Genomic DNA, 19,847 nt, shown 5'->3' on the forward strand with positions numbered 1-19,847 from the left:
TCACAGGTCAGTTATTGAACTGTCTTTCTAAAGTGTGAACTGATAAGGTAAGATAAATAATAATGCACCAAGGAATATGACATATATCTTGGCATAGTTTGTATTGCATTGGGTAGAATGTGCATGCCATACTGCTATATTTATGAAAATGTAAAATTATTAATCATGACATGCACCAAAAATGTGCATGCTGAAGTGTTATGAGCTTATGCACTGCGGAATCCGTGAGTGTGTGTGTGTACTGCAGTGAGTGTAGGCGGATTTGGTCAGTCGGTTTGTTGTGTGGTGCTGCTATGCGTATGTGGGCAGTGGGGCATACAGTCAGGCAAGGAGAGCACGGGGGAGGGGCCTCTACAGATTCATGAATGAAACCCATCACCACGGCAACCACTGAGAAAGTGCCAAGAGCAAAAACTTCACAAGGGATAAGAAAAAAATATGGAATGGTTGAGAGAGAGAGAGAGAGAGAGAGAGAGAGAGAGAGGGTGTGTTTGTGTGTGTGAGTGAGTGAGAGAGAGAGATGGTGATGCTTCAGCCATTTATCCATGACAGTTCTATTTTTACCAGCGTGAGCTAAATTTATTTAAAAGTGTCAGCTCATTTATTTTCCACTCCAAATAATGTGGAAAAAAGCTTTTGTTTTCTGTGGACTACACAGTTACGGATACAATTTTGTCTAGTGACCTCGCAATTTCATTAATATCCAGACTGGATAATGGGAATTGCAATTTGCATGTTTTATATTTGTATACTTGCATAATTAAACACACAAATTAACACAAAACTAAACTGCAAAAAAATGCAAATTAACTCAAAGGATGGATGCTTTATGAATAAATATATTTAGTCATTTTCTTTTTACAGAAAACACTCTAAACTGAACTCAGTGTTCTATGTAGTGTATCATTTACTAAACGTGTACAGCCGAATTTATGTGTGAAACCTGTTTGCTGATGATTTTACACAGGAATCATGATTCATTAATAATTGCATAACTTTTGAGAGTACTAATGGGTCTCATTCACTAATAATTGTGACCAAATGTGACAAGATTTTTCATGTCGAACTTTCTGCCATGCTTCATTGTAATGCTGATGAATCCAGTCTATTCTACTTTAAGTGAAGGAGCAATAACCCAGTGTATAAGAATTTACATAATGCATGCCCTAGCCATCTCCAAATAAGGGCTTTCCGCACAACTTCTCTCATACAGCCATTCATCACTCTCTGAAACATATTTTTGCACTCTTGCTTGAGATCAAAAACTTTAAAGCCAAGTGTGTCAATCTCAAAACTGGCTGAAACACATAAGCAACTTTTAAATAGGCCTTTACTGCATCAATCCCAGATCAAGCTACAACAGACATTATTTTTGTTCTTCTGAAATGAGAATCATCACAGTAGCTATTCAATTTCTAATAATAATAATAACAATATTTCTAAAAATATAAGTATATTAAAACAGTAAAACCAAGAATTTTAAATACTTCTACATGTGATTTAAGTCAGTTTTAAGTCTTAAATTTAGAATTTAATACATTTATTATTAACATGCAAACTTCTTCATCAGTTTGCATGTTGAACTAATATGAAACCATTCACACATAGACAATAAAAAATACATTTGTGCAAAAAAATGTGTGTACAGTTAGTAAATGAGAGCCAATAGATTTGGCATAAACCAGGGATCAACAAAATAGTAGGCAGGTCAAATTAGCCAAATAAGCCACCATAAACATACACACTTGCAACTTTATATCAGTCTAACAAAAAGGCTGTGTGAAAAATGTGTGACGCCTCTAAAGTCTCCTAAATTAACTGTAGAAAAGAAAGTGAGAGTTAAAAGAGGAAGAAGAAAAGGTCGCTGTTCATACTCCTGCCTGTTGAATGGTATCGATTAGATGTCGACAACAGCACTGCCCTCCTAAGGCAGCACTGGAAAATTACAGATCAATAACTTCAAGGTTGTAGTCAAGATGATTTTGAGCTGAAAACGAAAATGAAATGCTTGTGGATATTTATATCTAACTGCTGCTTGTTGGTATGGTTAAAGCTAAGGCAGCATTTGTCAATCCCTACCACTGCAGTGTAGAAAGAGACCGCCTGAATTATTTCATTAGCCCCCCTCCCTCCTTTTGCATCTGCAGCAATGTGTGGGTGGAAGAGGGGGAGAGGGAAGCCAGACTGGAAGGTTGTGAGGAGTGAGAGGTCTTCCACTGCAGTCCAATGCATATGATGAGGAACCCTGAAATGATTCCTTACATTTTAAAATGCTATGTATCAGACTAACTTGTGAAATTATCTAACAAAATCACTGTAAACTGTTTTCATTGCTGCTACAAAGACATTTGCCAAAACAAACCTGTAAAACGTGTGTACGACCAAAGATGGTATAACAAGATGTTTTACTAATAGTACTATGAATGGGGAAAAGTGCAACACGCAAAGTCCACTTTATAATCAAAAAGAGCTAATCACCAATTGGTAAAGCCATCGTGTCACTGCATTAGAAGCTCCTGTTCACACAGAAAGTCAGCGTCCTGAGATGCATCCTTGGGATTATGCATGCACATTGACCAACCTGAATTAAACGCTTCTTAAAAGCTACAGTCGTGGTCAGAATTATTGGCATCCTTGGTAAATATGATTTTTTTTTAAATCACAAAAATCTAACTTTTCATTGAACTAAAACAACTGAAAATGGGGGAAAATCTCATTATGAAATAAATGTGTTTCTCAAATATACGTTGGACACAATTATTGGTATCCCTAGAAATTCTTATGAGTAAAATATCTCTGAAGTATATTCCCATTCGTATTCACAATTTTGAGCACTCCAGAGTGATTATGAACATTAAATTATCCAGCCATGGTTTCCTGTTTCACAGAAATATAAATAGGACGGAAAACAAAGACCAAATTCCATTAATCATCCATCACAATGAAATAAACCAAAGAATATATTTCTAATGTGAAGCAAAAGATAATTGAGCTTCACAAATTAGTGAAGTGGCTTTAAGAAAAGAGCTAGAGCAGTGAAAATTCCCATTTCCATCATCAGGGCAATAATTCTTTCCAATCAACAGAAAAAAATTCTTTCCAATCAACGATATGTGTCTATATCGTCCTAATGCACGGTGAGGAGGAAAGTTTGAGTGGCTAAAGACTCTCCAAGGACCACAGCTGGAGAATTGCAGAAAATAGTCTCGGGGTCAGAAAACCTAAAAATAAATATTCAAACAGCACCTACATCACCACATGTTGTTTGGGAGGGTTTCAAGAAAAATCCTCCTAGTTCATCCAAAAACAAACTCCAGCATATTCAGTTATCAGACACGACTGGAACTTCAAATGGGACTGGCTTCTATGGTCAGATGAAACTAAAAAATTAGCTTTTTAGCAGCAAACACTCAAGATGGGTTTGGTGAGCACAAGGATAAAAAGTATTCCATGTGTACAATGAAATATACTGCTGTATTTTTGATGTTGTGGGCCTATATTTCTGCTAGAGGTCCTGGACATCTTGGTTAGACACATGGTATCACTGATTCTATCAAATACCAACAGATAAAAAATCAATAAGTGACCAACTCTGTTAGAAATCTTATAATGGGCCACGTTTGGATCTTCCAACCAAACAATAATCCAAAAACAAACCTCAAAAACAACACAAAAATGGGTCACTGGGCACAAAACCAAGCTTCTCCTATGGGCATTCTAGTCCTCTGACCTGAACCCTATAGAAATTACATTTTATAGAAAATAAGTGAGGTGAACTGAAGAGAAGAAGCACCGTCATGGAGCTGGGAATCTAAAGGGTCTGGATGAAGGAGTGGTCTCTGATCTCTTGTCAGGTGTTCTCTAACCTCATCTGGCATTATAGGAGAAAATTTAGAGCTGTTAAACCGGCAAATGGAGGTTTAAAAAAGTATTGAATAATATGGTGCCGTTAATTGTGGCCAATGTGTATTTGAGAAAAACCTTTATTTCATAATGATATTTCCCCCCATTTTAAATTCTTATTATCCAATGAAAGGTGAGATTTTTATGAATTTTTTAAATAAAAGATCAAAAGGATTAAAAATGCAGATTAACTTTCACAGCCTTCTTTGATCATATTTACCAAGGGTGCCAATAATTCTGATCACGACTGTATTTTATTATTAGAAACAACATTTATTAGGGCCCTATGAAATCTGTTTTATTTTTTTCCAATTTCCATTTTTTCTATTTGAATTTTTCTGGATTCCATTTTTTTTCCTTTTTCCAGACTCTGTTTTAATGGTTAAATTACATTTTTATTAATAAAAAAAGCATGTCTAATTAATTAAATTGAAATCATGGAGCTTAAACAATTTAACAGCAATTTATTAAAAGTTTAACAAAAAATAATTTTTTAAGGCCCAATGAAATATATTTTAAGTATTTTATTTTCAAATTCAGTTTTATTTATTTATTTATTTGACCAAATGCTGTGTTTTCCATTATTTTTCTGGTTTCCATTTTAATGGTTTCATTAAATTGTAATAATCTCTAATTAATTGATTTTATACTAAAAAATTATTTATCATTATTTTATTTCTTTTTATTCAGAAATACTGTGTTACGCATTTACATTTTTCTGCTAAATAAATTCTGGTAAATGTTTCTTTCTGGTAAATCCTTAATTGTTTTTAATAATAATCATTATTAGTAGTAATATTATCATTACATTAAGTAATATATTTGTCACAGTTGCTGTGAAGACCTTTAAGTTTCTGATTGTATACGATATGGCTATTGTTTTTCTCAATAGAAATGGTAAAATGCTCATAAAGTGATTCAGAGCAGTTCTAAAAACTATGTTTATGTGTTTATGTACACATACTGTATACTGAGGGAGCAGAGGCTGAAAACTTCACGTGCGTCACGCACGCGTCAGTATTAATAAATGAAACCGTGCGTCTGTGCCATTCATTCACACAGTTACATGCAGAACTAGCAGGACTCATATTTAAATACTGCTTTTGCGACTTAAAGGAACACTTCACTTTTTTTGGAAATAGGCTCATTTTACAACTCCCCTAGAGTTAAACAATTGAGTTTTACCGTTTTGAATCCATTCAGCCGATCTCCGGGTCTGGCGGTAGCACTTTTAGCTTAGCTTAGCATTGATCATTGAATCTGATTAGACCATTAGTATCTCGCTCAAAAATTACCAAAAAGTTTTGATAATTTTCCCATTTAAAACTCGACTCTTCTGTAGTTACATCGTGTATTAAGACCGACGGAAAAACAAAAGTTGCGATTTTCTAGGCCGATATGGCTAGGAACTATACTCTCATTCTGGCGTAATAATCAAGAAAGTTTACTGCCGTACCATGGGTGCAGCGGGCGCAATGATATTACGCAGCGACTGAAAGTAGTCCCCAGCTATAGCATAACTAGTTACCTAGCTGGGTACTACTTTCAGGCGCTGCGTAATATCATTGCGCCTGCTGATATCCGGAGATCGGCTGAATGGATTCAAAAACGGTAAAACTCAACCGTTTAACTCTAGGGGAGTTGTAAAATGAGCCTATTTCCAAAAAAAGTGGAGTGTTCCTTTAATATTCACAGACACTAATCCATATCGCGTTTTTATTTAACTGTACCAACCTACTCTTGATTTATCTTGCTGCTGATTTGAAATATGAAATTTAAAAATGATTTGAAATAATAAGTTTGGCAAACAGTTTTTCAGATTTCAGTTTTTCCATATTCAAGTAGATAGAAGTTGGTTTTGCATGTCTGAAATAGCTGCCCAGAGCTGTTGAAAATATGCCCGTCAAGTGACCAGACTTTTCTGAAAGGCACTTTGGTAGGACTCAGTACTCACCAGGGTGATTTCGTCTCCTGATCACACACTTCCCTCGTTTGTTCTCCACAAATGGGTCTAGGCATGGGCCGCAGTGTGAAGAGCCAGGCTGGCAGAAGTGCCGTCGCTCCCGGGCACAGTCCAGACTCCGAGGACAATGTCCCACAACTATAACAAAAAAGACAAAGTCACTGATAACTCACGCACTTACACCCTCTCCACTGAGGTTGCCTCACGTTAATTAATGACCAATATTTTTCCAGTTGTCAAAATGGCCTGACTGCTGATATCTGAATCTGTGAATGCTACATATTAATAACTCAAATAAACTAATCATTTCACCCTAAAATTATGAAAAGATGCAAGCGATTTAACAAAATTCTCTTGGTTCTCTCAGTACATCTAATCGGAGATGCCTCAACGTGAGCTTGAGTGATCCTCACATTGTTTAGCTTCCACTTTTACAACAAGAACATATCAGGCTATTTGTCATACAGAATAATAGCATAAACAGCTAACAGTAATCAGGCTGATTATGTTAGAATAGCTCTCTCTGATCTAGTGTATTGTGTCTTGTTACTGTTATGATGGAGAGCTCAGGAACAACAGTGCATCAATAAAACAGCAGTGCAACTATACGTAGGCACTGCTGCTGAGGGCAGAACTGGGGCAGCAGGTCGAAGTGCAGAGGAGATCCAACACCCACAAGTATCAAATTATGTCCGAGAACAACATAGTCGTGTGTCTCCCACTGATTGTCAGCAGGGATTCATGCTGAGCAAATGTTCATCATAACACCACAAGTGCACAAATCATTCTAACGAACATTGTTGGTGGAGACTGTAAAGCTTACTGGTATTTAATAGGGAGTGCCTTGTGGCTGTTTTACGCTTGAGGCAAAAGATGTAAATTGGTAAAATTAACACAGTGGAATGCAAAAATGTGTTAGAAGACGGTGCTCAGACAGCGCAGGAATATTTAGTTGTTTTTGCCACTTTATAGGCCTTGAACTGTTAAATACACACACTTTTATGTGTCAAAATACCCATCTTTTGCCTGTCTGCAAGTATTCTCATAAACACAGTAGGTCTTTAGTAAAAGCCAACAGCTGAGAAAGAAAACACATGTCTAACAGTATATTGGATCCAGGTAGCTCTTAAAGTGACAGCAGTTAATATTCCTGCTGTCTGTCATTCATGTTAATCAAACAACAAAAGAGAGAAAATCTCTCACTGCTCTTGACTAACTCACTTTTGTAACTTTAATAAGAAACATATATTTAATTTACACACAGTGAAGAATATGCCTTTTTATACAATATATGTAGCATGTCTTATTTATTTGTTCTACTGTAGTTTTTTGTTCTATTGCTTGTAATTACAACCCGAATTCCGGAAATGTTGGGACATTTTTTTTAAATTTGAATAAGATGAAAACTAAAAGACTTTCAAATCACATGAGCCAATATTTTATTCACAATCGAACATAGGGAACATAAATGTTTAAATGGTGAAATCTTACACTTTTATCAACTAAATGAGCTCATTTCAAATTTAATGCCTGCTACAGGTCTCAAAAAAGTGGGCACGGGGGCAACAAAGGGCTGAAAAAGCAAGACATTTTGGAAAGATTCAGCTGGGAGAACATCTAGCAACTAATTAAGTTAATTGACATCAGGTCTGTAACATGATTCGCTATAAAAGGGATGTCTCAGAGAGGCAGAATCTCTCAGAAGTAAAGATGGGCAGAGGCTCTCCAATCTGTGAAAGAGTGTGTAAAATGATTGTGGAATACTGTGGAATATCCTCAACGTCAATTGCAAAGGTTTTGCAAATCGCATCATCTACAGTGCAGAACATCATCAAAAGATTCAGAGAAACTGGAGAAATCTCTGTGCGTAAGGGACAAGGCCAAAGACCTTTGTTGGATGCCCGTGGTCTTTGGGCCCTCAGACAACACTGCATCACTCATCGGCATGATTCTGTCATTGACATTACTAAATGGGCCCAGGAATATTTCTAGAAACCACTGTCGGTAAACACAATCCGCCATGCCATCTGCAGATGCTAACTAAAGCTCTATCATGCAAAAAGGAAGCCATATGTGAACATGGTCCAGAAGTGCTGTCGTGTCCTGTGGGCCAAGGCTCATTTAAAATGGTCTGTCTCAAAGTGGAAAAGCGTTCTATGGTCAGACAAGTCCAAATTTGACATTCTTTTTGGAAATGGACGCCGTGTCCTCCGGGCTAAAGAGGAGGGAGACTTTCCATCGTATGTCATCAGCATTCAGTTCAAAAGGGAGCATCTCTGATGGTATGGGGGTGCATAAGTGCATACGGTATGGGCAGCTTGCATGTTTTGGAAGGCACTATGAATGCTGAACGCTATATAAAGGTTTTAGAGCAACATATGCTCCCCTCCAGACGACGTCTATTTCAGGGAAGGTCTTGTTTATTTCACCAGGACAATGCAAAACCACATACTGCAGGTATTACAACAGCATGGCTTCGTAGTAGAAGAGTCCGGGTGCTGAATTGGCCTGCCTGCAGTCCAGATCTTTCACCTATAGAGAACATTTGGTGCATCATTAAACGAAAAATATGACCACAATCTCTTCAGCAGCTGGAAACCTATCTCAGGAAAGAATGGAACCAAATTCCAACACCAAAACTCCAGAAACTCATAACCTTGATGCCTAGACGTCTTCAAACTGTTTTGAAAAGAAGAAGAGATGCTACACCATGGTAAACGCCCCGGTCCCAACTATTTTGAGACCTGTAGCAGGCATCAAATTTTAAATGAGCTCATTTTGTGCATAAAATTGTAAAATTTCTCAGTTTAAACATTTGTTATGTTATCTATGTTCTATTGTGAATAAAATATTGGCTCATGAGATTTGAAAGTCTTTTAGTTTTCATTTTATTCAAATTTAAAAAACGTCCCAACATTTCTGGAATTCGGGTTGTAGTTTCTTATCCTTATTTAATCGCTGACTGTTGTCTTCAGTGTTTTCTTAGGCTAGTATTTTGTGACATTGACACTGGTGAATTTTTTATATCAAAAGGACCATAAAGCAAAAATAACTAGCCTATATTGTGAATGTGATATATATTGTTACCGTGAAATAAAATTACTCATATCGTGATATAAGATTTTGGTCATATTGCCCACCCCTACTGAGAACTATATATCTTGTAAGAACTGTTGTTCATAAATATATCAAAATATAATTCAACATAAGTGTCCTTTTCTTACCATTTTATAAATGCAACAATCCATTCAAAGTCATATGCTACAGTGATTCTGACAACATGGGGGATTTTGGCAACTCATTGCACGTTGTGTCTATAAGAACACCTCTTATGTATAGTAAAAGCATCATAATGCACAGCCTTGAGTTCTACTTCTGAAGACTCAGCCATTGAAACCTTCGCTCCTGTTTCCATAACAACTGCTATGGCAACTGAGTAGGTGTGACATCATCAAGTGTGAGTCACTACCAATGCAGCAGCTGAAAAGGGGGCGGGGATGAACTCTTCTGAACCAGAGCCAGTCACGGGAGACAGTGAGGGAAATAAAACACAACAATTGACAGCATGTTATAAAAATTTTATTGTTTCAAAATAATTTATTGCAGTGTGCAATATAAACAAACTGTGCATGATGCCTAAATGTATTTATACCATATGTACCACATTGCTTTCAGAGTCACGTACAGATCTGTGTCACCTTATTAATTGCTATTGATTTCAATGCTCAAACCAACAATCATTCCCTTGCAATTTTCTTTTTACTGGAACTGGCCATTAAGTGCACAAATGTGAAGAAGTGACTCATTTAACCTACAATGAGAGATTCTGGTAAAAACCATCACTGCTGATGCATTGTCACTGCACTGGAGGTGATGCACATGACTGTTTAAAGCCGAGCTGTTCTCAGTTGTCTATCATTTTCAGATCTTAATTTCATTAAGAGGAACATTAGCTTTTTTTTATCTGAAAGTCTCTCAATCACACATATAGGCACAATTATATATGCTGCTGCACAAACACACATTAATTTCCTGACCTTTATCACTCTTAAAAACACAATGTAAGAAGCTCTTTCTACAGCTATCAATTTAACATGATGAGAAATCATCACTTCCTCAACACATGATGGCTATCACAAATGCATCTGCATGTGACCATTTTAATCAAACCATGTGAATGTAGATAATGTCAAGATACATAGAGATGTGTCAAGATGAATATAATTTTTCTATTCTTTCTTTTTCTGTTCTGTTTCACTTCATCCAGCTATGTTCGAACACACACCAAAAACGTGCTTTAAACCAGACTACTCTAATTATACAGGGATATGTAATTATACATCTGGATTACTTCAGACATCCAGATGACTAGTTGAAATTTTCAAATATGTAGATTTGCACATACTTCACCCAGACAAGAAGTTATGTTTCAGTTTTGCAAGACTTTACAGTTAGAAGTGAAGGGAAATAGATCCACCGTAATCCGTGTTACATAGCAAATCTAATACCTACTTCCAAGCACATCTCACACACACACACACACACACAAACACAGACATCCCTGCTATGGAGCACCACTATCATCTCTCACTTCATCCTGCTCCTGCAAACTACCAACAAAGGCCAAAGTGTCTCTGCTGAGGGTGGAAAGTGTCGGCGTCTGGCCACGGTTCAGACATGCCTCAAGGTGACCCAGTCATGCTGGTCCTGCTGTGAAGATGACACTCATCTAGGACAGACTGAAACGGGCTCCAAAACATCAATGACAGAAGGACAATTTCTAGATTTGGCTAAAGGCAGAGCTGTTTTTTGGCATGTTGTATTTTAAACACAGCAGTGTTTTTTATAACTTACATCACTCAAAAAAAAAACAGGGATTCTCAAACAAATGGCCAGCTGAAACCATTTAAACTAATGTATTGACTGTAGTAAATAATAATGTTAAGATAATATTTCAATAATTTAATAATTTAACAGCACATTTGCATGTTCACAGTTCACTGATGACGGTTAATCATTACACTTAATTTTGGGAAAAGAGGTACATGTAGTTTGAGAATGTCAGATAAAGAATATCCGACAAAGTGAATAATATATAATATACAATATATAGTGCCTATAGAAAGCCTTTATACCCCTTCATTTTTTTCACATTTTGTTATGTTGCATTATTATGTTAAACTGCTTTAAATTACTTTTTTTTCCACATAAATCTACACCGCAAATCAACATAATGGCAAAGCAAAAACCGGATTTATCACACCATTGCAAATTTATTAAAAAGGAACCACTGAAAAAAAATGACATTGCACAAGTCTTCCTATCCTTAACTCAAAACTTATTAAAAGCACTTTGGCAACAAGCTTTGCACATATGCATCTGGGTTTTTGTTTTTGTCTTTAGATCATCTCAAGCTCTGTCAGGTTGGCTGGGGACCATCGGTGGACAGCCATTTATAGGTTTCTCCAAACATGTCTGATTGGTTCCAAGTCCCAGCTCTGGCTGGGCCAGGTTTTCATTAAGGATATATCTATATTTAGCTGCATTCAGCTTTCCGTCTTCTCTGATCACTTCCCCAGTCCCCGCCGCTGAAAAACACCCCCACTGCACTCCACTCAGCTCTGCAGGCCATTCCTTTGACCTCATGGCTTAGTTCTTGCTCTGACATCCATTTCAGCTGTTAAACTTTATATAGACAGGTGTGTGTGCCTTTCCAAATCATGTCCAATCAACTGAATTTGCCACAGGTTAACTCCAGTCGGAATATAGAAACATTTCAAAGACGATCCAGATGTGAAAACACAAAATGTGAAAAAAAAATTAAGGGGTATGAAGACTTTCTACAGGCACTGTAAATATTACTAATTAGGGCTGCACAATAAATCCTATTTTATTGTGATTATGTTTAATTTTGATTTGGTATTTGCATCATCTTGCATTAGTAACGAGCCTTCACAGGCTTTCATGGTGACAGTTACCATATGTATATACCAGAGAATTTTCTGTTCAGTGGTTTAATTAATCTTCCTAACCTGGCAACCATGCCCACATGCTCTTTCTGCATTATGGAAAACTCACTGATCATATGAAAACACTGCATCTCTACTGCAATATTTTGAAGTGTAATATTAACTATTATCGTGCGGCCCTAATTACAATATGCAAAATAAAATGAAATAAAACATCAAATCCTGAGATGGGCTGGCCCGCTTTGGCATTGGCATGGTTGATGGGATAGGCTCCAACATCTCCGCAACCCTACAGAGGATAAATGGTTTGGAGAATGGAAAATAGAATAATGAATAATAGCAGTTTTTGTCAGCCTCTGTCAGTCACTTGTTATTTATATAGAACTCACACTCTCGGGCTTCACAGAGTAAATGGACATGCTGTATGAAGTTGCCATCCACCAGTGTTTTAAGGTTACCTTAGGGTGATTTTTCTTTTCAGGTTGGACCGACAAAGCCATGAATGCTTTATACAGGTGCAACATATCTACATCTCTTTTATATTATCACTGTTTCCCCCATGAACTTCAGTTGGATATATTGTGACTCATTATTTGCCTAGCAACACCATTCAGTGAACACAACAGAAAAAGGTATGATGTAGTTATTCTTTGCTCCAGACTATGGTAGTCTTTCAGAGCACCCTGTACACTTGCTTCTCAATACAAAGCTTGAAGAACACGTTGAAGTAGTGTGGACTGCATGTTGTCACTCAAGAACTTTGTGCTCTATGTGACATGACAGGCTTACTGAGGAGGGCACAGAGCAGAGAACAGAGCTGAGGGTTTTTTCGTGTCTTTTGGAGGTGTTGAGCGCCTTGAATTCTCTCATTGTGAAATGTCAAAAAAGTATTTTTGAAATGTTAAAAATAACATTGCAGCAAGTCAATACAAATCCCCATTTAAAGCTGACTCAATGTAAGAGCACAGAGCAAAATAAATGGTTACAATCCTGTCGTTCTCATCATTTAAGCATTTTCCCTGTCTCCAGAGGTTTTATGCTAAAGCTAATCCTTTCCTTGTAAAGTGTTTAAAAGTTGAATTGCATATTTTGCAGCTATGGGTAAAGTACTTTACAGAGAAGAGTGAAGAAAGAAAAATGGAAGACATAAATGTAGAAAATAAGTGTTGGATGTTATAGTGTACCGTTCAAAATGTTGGAAAGATTTTATTTTATTTTTTTAAAGAAATCCCAGGTCACAAAATATTCTAAAATATGCTAATTTGGCGCTCTCATTTCTTATCAATGTTGAAATCTTTGCTACTTAGAATTTTTGTGGAAACTGTGATGCTTTTTAAACGATCTTTAGAAAGTTCAAAAGAGCAGACTCTTTTGTAATATTAAATGTCTTTATTATCACTTTTGATCAGTTTAATGCTTACTTGTTGAATTGACATTAATAAAAAAATTATAAAAATAAATCAATAAAATACTGACCCCAAATACTGTTCGTGTTGGCAGCAATTTTTAATTTAGTCTTAGTCTTAAGGTCCGAAATTTCCGTATGGGTGGGGTTTTTTTTCGTATTCGTCATCCTTTCCTATAGAAATGCTTGTTATGGACATGAAAATGCAGAAAATCGAACCTGATCCGCATTATTTTTATTACAGACGAAAGTTCCAGAGGCAGTGTTTAAAAGTGATTTAATTAAATTATTATATTAATTTTTGAACGTGCGAAAATTTTGGACGAGAATTTTAGTCTCTAACATTTAGTTATTATCATATTTAGTCATTGTCCTGGTTTTCTTAAGTCAAGTTTGTCGACAAAATGTCTGAGCATTTTAGTCTAGTTTTAGTCAATGAAAACTTAGTCACATTTTCATCATGCCGTATAATGGTTAACCTCTTAAAGCAGTCACTTTACAATCTTAGCATCTTCCTGAAACATCACAGTTTGGTCAATACCCATGTGGACAGAGAAACACAACATCTGCTATAAATATATAACAGTGTTGCGATTAACATTATTAATGACCAACTCTGAACACAATGAAAGAGCCCATTTAGTGAGAGTGGAGTACAGAAATAGTTTTCTTTCATCAGCCGCTGACATGATGAACTGTGAATAACATAAAAAATGAAACATCGTCTTTTTTTAGCCACCTCACAGTCTTACATCACGTCTGCTTCCTGACCTCAGACTGGTGCTCATGTGTGAATACATTTGTCATAATCAGAGCAGACATTAGATAGCCAGTCTTCTTTCTAAATTAGTAATGAGCTGAAATCCATTGTGTCACTTAGAGGGGAAATGCAATTATCCAATTAATCAACAATGTGCAGTAAAAACATGACATGCATCTATAATTGTCTCAGTCTGACAATATGAGCGCCAATATAACACTTAATATATGTACATTTATAGGGCTGGGTATTGTGACCAATTCTGCGATTCGATTCGATTCTTATTTTTATGGTTTCGATTCGATTCGATATCGATTAGCTATCAATATTTCATTTAAAATGTTAGTTTTGCAGCTATGGGATCCATATTTTGATATAAATGCTGGTAACTGAAACTCTCCTACTTAAGTTTATTACTGAAATACACATCTACATTAATAATAGGGTGCACACAGTTGTTTTTTTTAGTGGAGCAATTCGAAAGATGGTGACACCTTCAGGACGAGAGGTGAATATTCATATCCTCTTACGTGAAGCACGCGCATTAAGAATTAAGATATCGTTGCGTTAAACTGAAGATCGATTAAAATCGGAGAATCGATATTTTTTACCCAGCCCTATACATTTATGTGCAATGCAAAACGATTTCCTCTATAACACCTCTACCTCTAGATCTAAAAGCAATATGAACTGCAGAGAGATTACTGGGCCTTCATGGCTCAAACAAGGAGAGAGTGTATTCTCAGGTGAGCATGACCTTATCCGACACATGTGCAGCACTCCAGCCACTCTGCAGACACTGTATTGATCCTTCAAAAAGGAGCCAGAGAGATTTCACACATGCACTGTATCAGTGCCAGGTTATAAGAACATTTCTAAGGGAGTCAGGTGGGTCTCATGTCACGGAGAACATCTGAATTAAGCACAGAGAGCACAGGATTAAAAATTGCTTTTAATCCTGACAATTGAACTACATGCACATGGGCAATTCTTTTATTACATTATATTAAATGATTTTATTAAACCTACCTGAACCTGTGTTAATAACATTTTTCCTGGATGACTGATTACCACATTATGAGATGGAGAGTAAAAGATATAAGTATATACAAGTAAATTTTTTGTATTTTTAGCAATACAAAGGTTAAAAGAATACTGTAACAGAAGACTTCTATTTAAAGTACACATTGTTCTTCTAAACTTTACATTGATCAAAGAATCCTGAAAAGAAAATGCATCATGGTTTCCACAAAAATATTGTGAATTTCAATTTTCAGTTGAGATAATAATAATAATAATAATAATAATAAAAATGTCTAGAGCAGTAAATCAGCAAATTAGACTGATTTCCTGTGACTCTGAAGACTGGAGTGATGAAAATACAGTTTTGCCATCACAGAAACAAAATTCACATTAGGAATAGATACATTTAAAAAAAAAAAGAAAAAAAAAAAAATATATATATATATATATATATATATATAAAGATTTTAAATCGCTATAATACATAACTTTGTGGTCTTGTGTTTTGATGCATGAAGAAACTAAATATGAAGAAATATATTTTAAAATTATTTTAAAAAAATCTTTCTGACCCCAAACTATTGAACAGTAATGTATGGTACTTTTGACTTTTTTGACTTTCCTTTCATGAGAAAGCCTTTTCAGCAAGCAAAGAAGCTGATATTTGTTTATGTTCATGTTATACTCCCATTTCATAATTCTGGGATCATTCCCAAACCTCGCTGATTTCCCTTTAAATGACCAGAATTCATATTTAGAGGTCTATAGCACAGGTGTTCTGAGCTGTATATCTCAGCAGCAACCCTGATACATTCTCTAAATTGCATTATGCTCTGCTGAAAATGGTTTGGAATATTTAACTTTGATCTATTAAATGCATTTTTGTCTTATTTAATTTTTGTAATGTTGCAATTTTATTTTCAACATATACTTTAATAACAAAGCAAATATTTAAAACTGTTCAAATTTTATTCAGTGGTGTAGTGCCCATGTTGTGTCAATTTGGCATGCTGGGAGATTCTGAAAATATATTTTAACTAAATATTTTCCTGTCAAACATGTTGCTATGATACATGTCAATTTGTGAGCTGTTGTTAACCCATACTTAGTGAATATGGCCTTTGAGGGTTAAAAGAGAGAACACCCTGAAAAAAATAGAATAGGCAAAAAAAATAAAAATACAGAAAGCAAAAAATTAAGGCGAGAGGGGAAAGAAAAGAAAGGAAAAAAGAGAATAATAGCTTCGAGTGAAAGAAAGCAGCAGAAGAGACAGTTTGAGAATATTCATGATGGATGATTTCTATGGTGCAACTCTTGAGTGGCAGCTGTAACCTTTGCGTCTCAATAACACATTTCTCTATTGTGTCCCATTCTTACAACAAAAGAGAGCAGCAAAACTGAAACAATGAAGAGTGACAGAACAACTGAATTATACTTGTTATACCAGACATCTCTCCTGCTGTTAAAATATACACAAAGATTATGGAGCACGACAGAAAAACACTCAACTTGACGGCAGATCTCTCCACTCTCAAAGTGGTGCGGTGCAAATTTTAGACTTGGGCTTCTACTTTGAAGCAAGATTACAATGACAGAACAATCTGAAGTCTAGCATGCACGAGCGCACGAGGATTACAGTCAACCCGACGGGCTGCTTAAAACATCTCACCCTCTTTCATGGCAGCTTAAGTCTGACGTGACTTCATGAAGTCACACAAACTCATGCACACATGCGAGATCCCAACTCAAACACACAGGGAGCAGTTAGACACAGAGAGAAGGTGATAAAGAGAGAGAGACAAACTGGAAATGACGCTTAGGAAAAATGTAAGTGGGGATAGGAAAAATAAACTTAATTTAATGTAATTAATTCTCAGGTCTATCTCATCTTACTTAGCTTTCGCTTCACAAGTTAATTGATGAACTGGAGTTATGTGGATTACTTGTGAGTTAATGCAATATTTTTATCAGCTGCTTGGATTCTCAACGGCAGGATGAGCAGGATTCCTTGGTGAACAAGCAAACTCATCTACATTTTGAGTAGCCTGAGGGTGAGTTTTTGGCTGAAGTGTTCCTTTAAGGATATTTAGCTTAAATATTTACACTGGCAAAACAAGATAAACTTATTAAGACCTTTTATCCAGTGTAATATTCATCTTATACTCTTTGGTGTAGACCTTGAAATCCTTATCCAGAACTGCCATTCACTTTTTTCTTTCATGGTTTCTTCTTTTCATTCCTCTCTTTGGCAATAGCAATAACACCCACCTCTTCCCTCTGCATCTAAATGATCTATATTGTATTACATCTCTGTGGTTGCATAACTGCTTCTATACAATTTCTCTAAAAGAAAAACCATTTGGAGTGCTCATTTTTTAAGGTTACTTAAACTGTCTTCTTTCTCATTAGATGGTCAATTATCAACTTCACAGCTCCTCTACAGTGCGAGCAAAGCCCTGGCAACTCACAAGAGCTTAAATAAAATGTCATTGTGACCGTGGTAGATGATATTTAACCAGAAGCAGTGACTTTATGCAGCTTAAACTCTCTTCATCCGTTTTTGAAACTGCTACAGCAAAAAAAAAAAAAAACAAATGATACGGTTATGGCTGAAAACAGCAATTAATACAATTCTATACTATTTTTAGTACTTTAAATCAATTAAAGAATACATTTGATAATTTTTGAAACCAGTTTTTAATAGTATATAGTATAAATATTTACCGTGCCACCAGCACCAAGATATGCCTGTTTATCTGTCAGCAAAACAAATAAACAGGCAAGCCCTGGAGCTGTCAGGTTTTGACAGCTCCAGGGCTTTTGTAAAATCTACAGATAGTATTTTTGTAACCCTACTCACAGATAGTCTAATCAAACCCAGTGCATTGAGGTTTCCTATTTTTTTGCCACAGCCAAGAAAATTCCTGGGACCGAAGGCTATAGCTACAAACAGATTTTTTACAGATGCAAGTATGAAGATATGAGGGAAGTAAACCCAGGAGGATAGATTTATAAATAAAAACATGCCAGTGTTTTAACCCCCGAGCATACAACTCACAATGATGAGTGAGGGTTTTAAGATTTGTTATAAACCTCACTGCACCATGATAAACAGTGTCTAAAGCATGTAAACATTCATGCATAAACATAACAGTCCAGTACAGACATAAAAGTGGCAGCAACAAGCTTCTTTTTTGCCTCAAAGGAAAGGCAGGATTTAATTCTAAAATAGAAGCCCAAGTTCACTTTCAGTCTTCTCACCAGTTGCTGGACATGAGGGCCAAAGGAGAGAGCTTCATGAATTAAAATTCAATTTCAATTTAATATAAACAATTAAATATACATATCATTTTTAAAAACGCTATTATTAGATGAAAAAGTACTACATAATGTTTTTTTTTTTTTTTTTTTACATCATGGTACTCCAATGTTCATTTCTCAAAGAATACACCCATATTAGTTCAAAACAGTTAGTTAATACAATGGTTGACTACTTTTTTTTGTATTCTGTAATAATTTATCCATTTAGCTGCTGAAAATATACAACATAAAATAAATAAATATCCCAATAAGCATCAGATGTGAGTGCAAGGTCTTGAGTCCTTTGTGGTTCAGCTTTTTCTTTGGTCGTATGATTTGAGGGACTCTAGCGGCCGTCATGTTCTACATTCTTATTGTTCTATTTATAGCCCAGACCTGAGTGGCAGGAGGACACATACATGTGTCAGGGTCTGGAGTTCTCATTCCTGTCTGCTGATTGCCTGTTTCCATTACACAACGCTGAGGGGTTAAAGAATAGCCCTTGGGGTGTGCGTGTCAATAAATGCTATGACGTTACCAGGACATTAACGGCATATCTTAAGCGCATAGTGGGAAACTCATGATGACAACAAAACAATGTGAATGCACGCATGAGTGCGCACATTTCCCAAAATGGACAAACGTGTGGCTAACAGGGGGTCCACATCTCTCCCACCTTCGTCACAGAGCAGATTGATCCTTCTCCCTGTACCTTAAGATTTTATTACATCTCATACTCAGTCCCAACTATTTTTTTTTTTTAAATCAAAGCAGAAGAAGAATTCTAAGAATCCTGAATTAATTTAAAATAAAGAACCTTCAGTCACTGAATGAAAGCAAAGACATTCTACTATTATTAATTATTTAAAATAAGTCTGATATAAAGATACTTGAATAGTCTAATTATGACTTTTACAAACACTTGCAGTGCACACGTGCACAGAACAAGCCAAATATAGAAAACACATCCCCACTATGGGGCTGCACAAGCTGTTTTGGGCTATATGAATAGCCAGACACTGTTTACTTAACCCAAGATACCAGTTTGGCATCACGTTACCCGTAAAAAAAAAAAAAGTTTAATTAAGCGTGTCTTACCTGCCATTGCAGCGCTGAAGGCGACTGTTGTGACGAGGAAAGCCTCGGTGAGTAGCGAGGCCCACGGTGGACTCAGTGATCGCATCCTTACGAACAGTACAACGGCCCGGGGGATCCGGGGTTTATCATTCCCCCGTCCCACAGTTGTGAAAAGCCTTTGACTGTAATTTCTGTGCAATGAAACTCAAGTGTGTGCAGTCGGTAGGATGTGTTCAGATCATTCAGTGCGCGTCCACTGCCGATGCTGATGCTGATACTCTCTCTCTCTGAGCTGTGCGCTCTGGCTACGTAAAACGATGTCGTCATCACGTCAGGATCTTTTCGGTCCCCTCCTCTAAAATAAAGACTTATTTTAACAGGTGATTGTTGGGGATAATAACGTTGTGGGGGGATAACGGCAAATGCGGCTATCTGAGTTGAAATGTG

The 19,847-nt window shown here is 36.3% G+C and overlaps 1 protein-coding gene across 2 annotated transcripts in view; it reads right to left on the reverse strand.

The window, feature by feature from the left end:
* LOC306871563 (neural proliferation differentiation and control protein 1-like) overlaps window positions 1–19,709 on the reverse strand; it is a 32,316-nt gene extending 12,607 nt beyond the window's left edge. Inside the window, exons 1-2 of one of the 2 annotated variants that reach the window (XM_079419605.1) lie at window positions 19,422–19,709; window positions 5,858–6,004 (exon numbers count right to left, since the gene is read on the reverse strand). In XM_079419605.1, the coding sequence (XP_079275731.1) occupies window positions 5,858–6,004; window positions 19,422–19,506 (232 nt within the window). In that variant the 5' untranslated portion in view covers window positions 19,507–19,709. The remainder of the gene's footprint in view (window positions 1–5,857; window positions 6,005–19,421) is intronic. The other variant, XM_079419606.1, reaches the window with a different exon arrangement.
* Window positions 19,710–19,847: the final 138 nt, after the last annotated feature.

Source organism: Barbus barbus (genome assembly GCF_936440315.1).
Source record: "Barbus barbus genome assembly, chromosome: 6".
NCBI classification, from domain to species: Eukaryota; Metazoa; Chordata; class Actinopteri; order Cypriniformes; family Cyprinidae; genus Barbus; species Barbus barbus.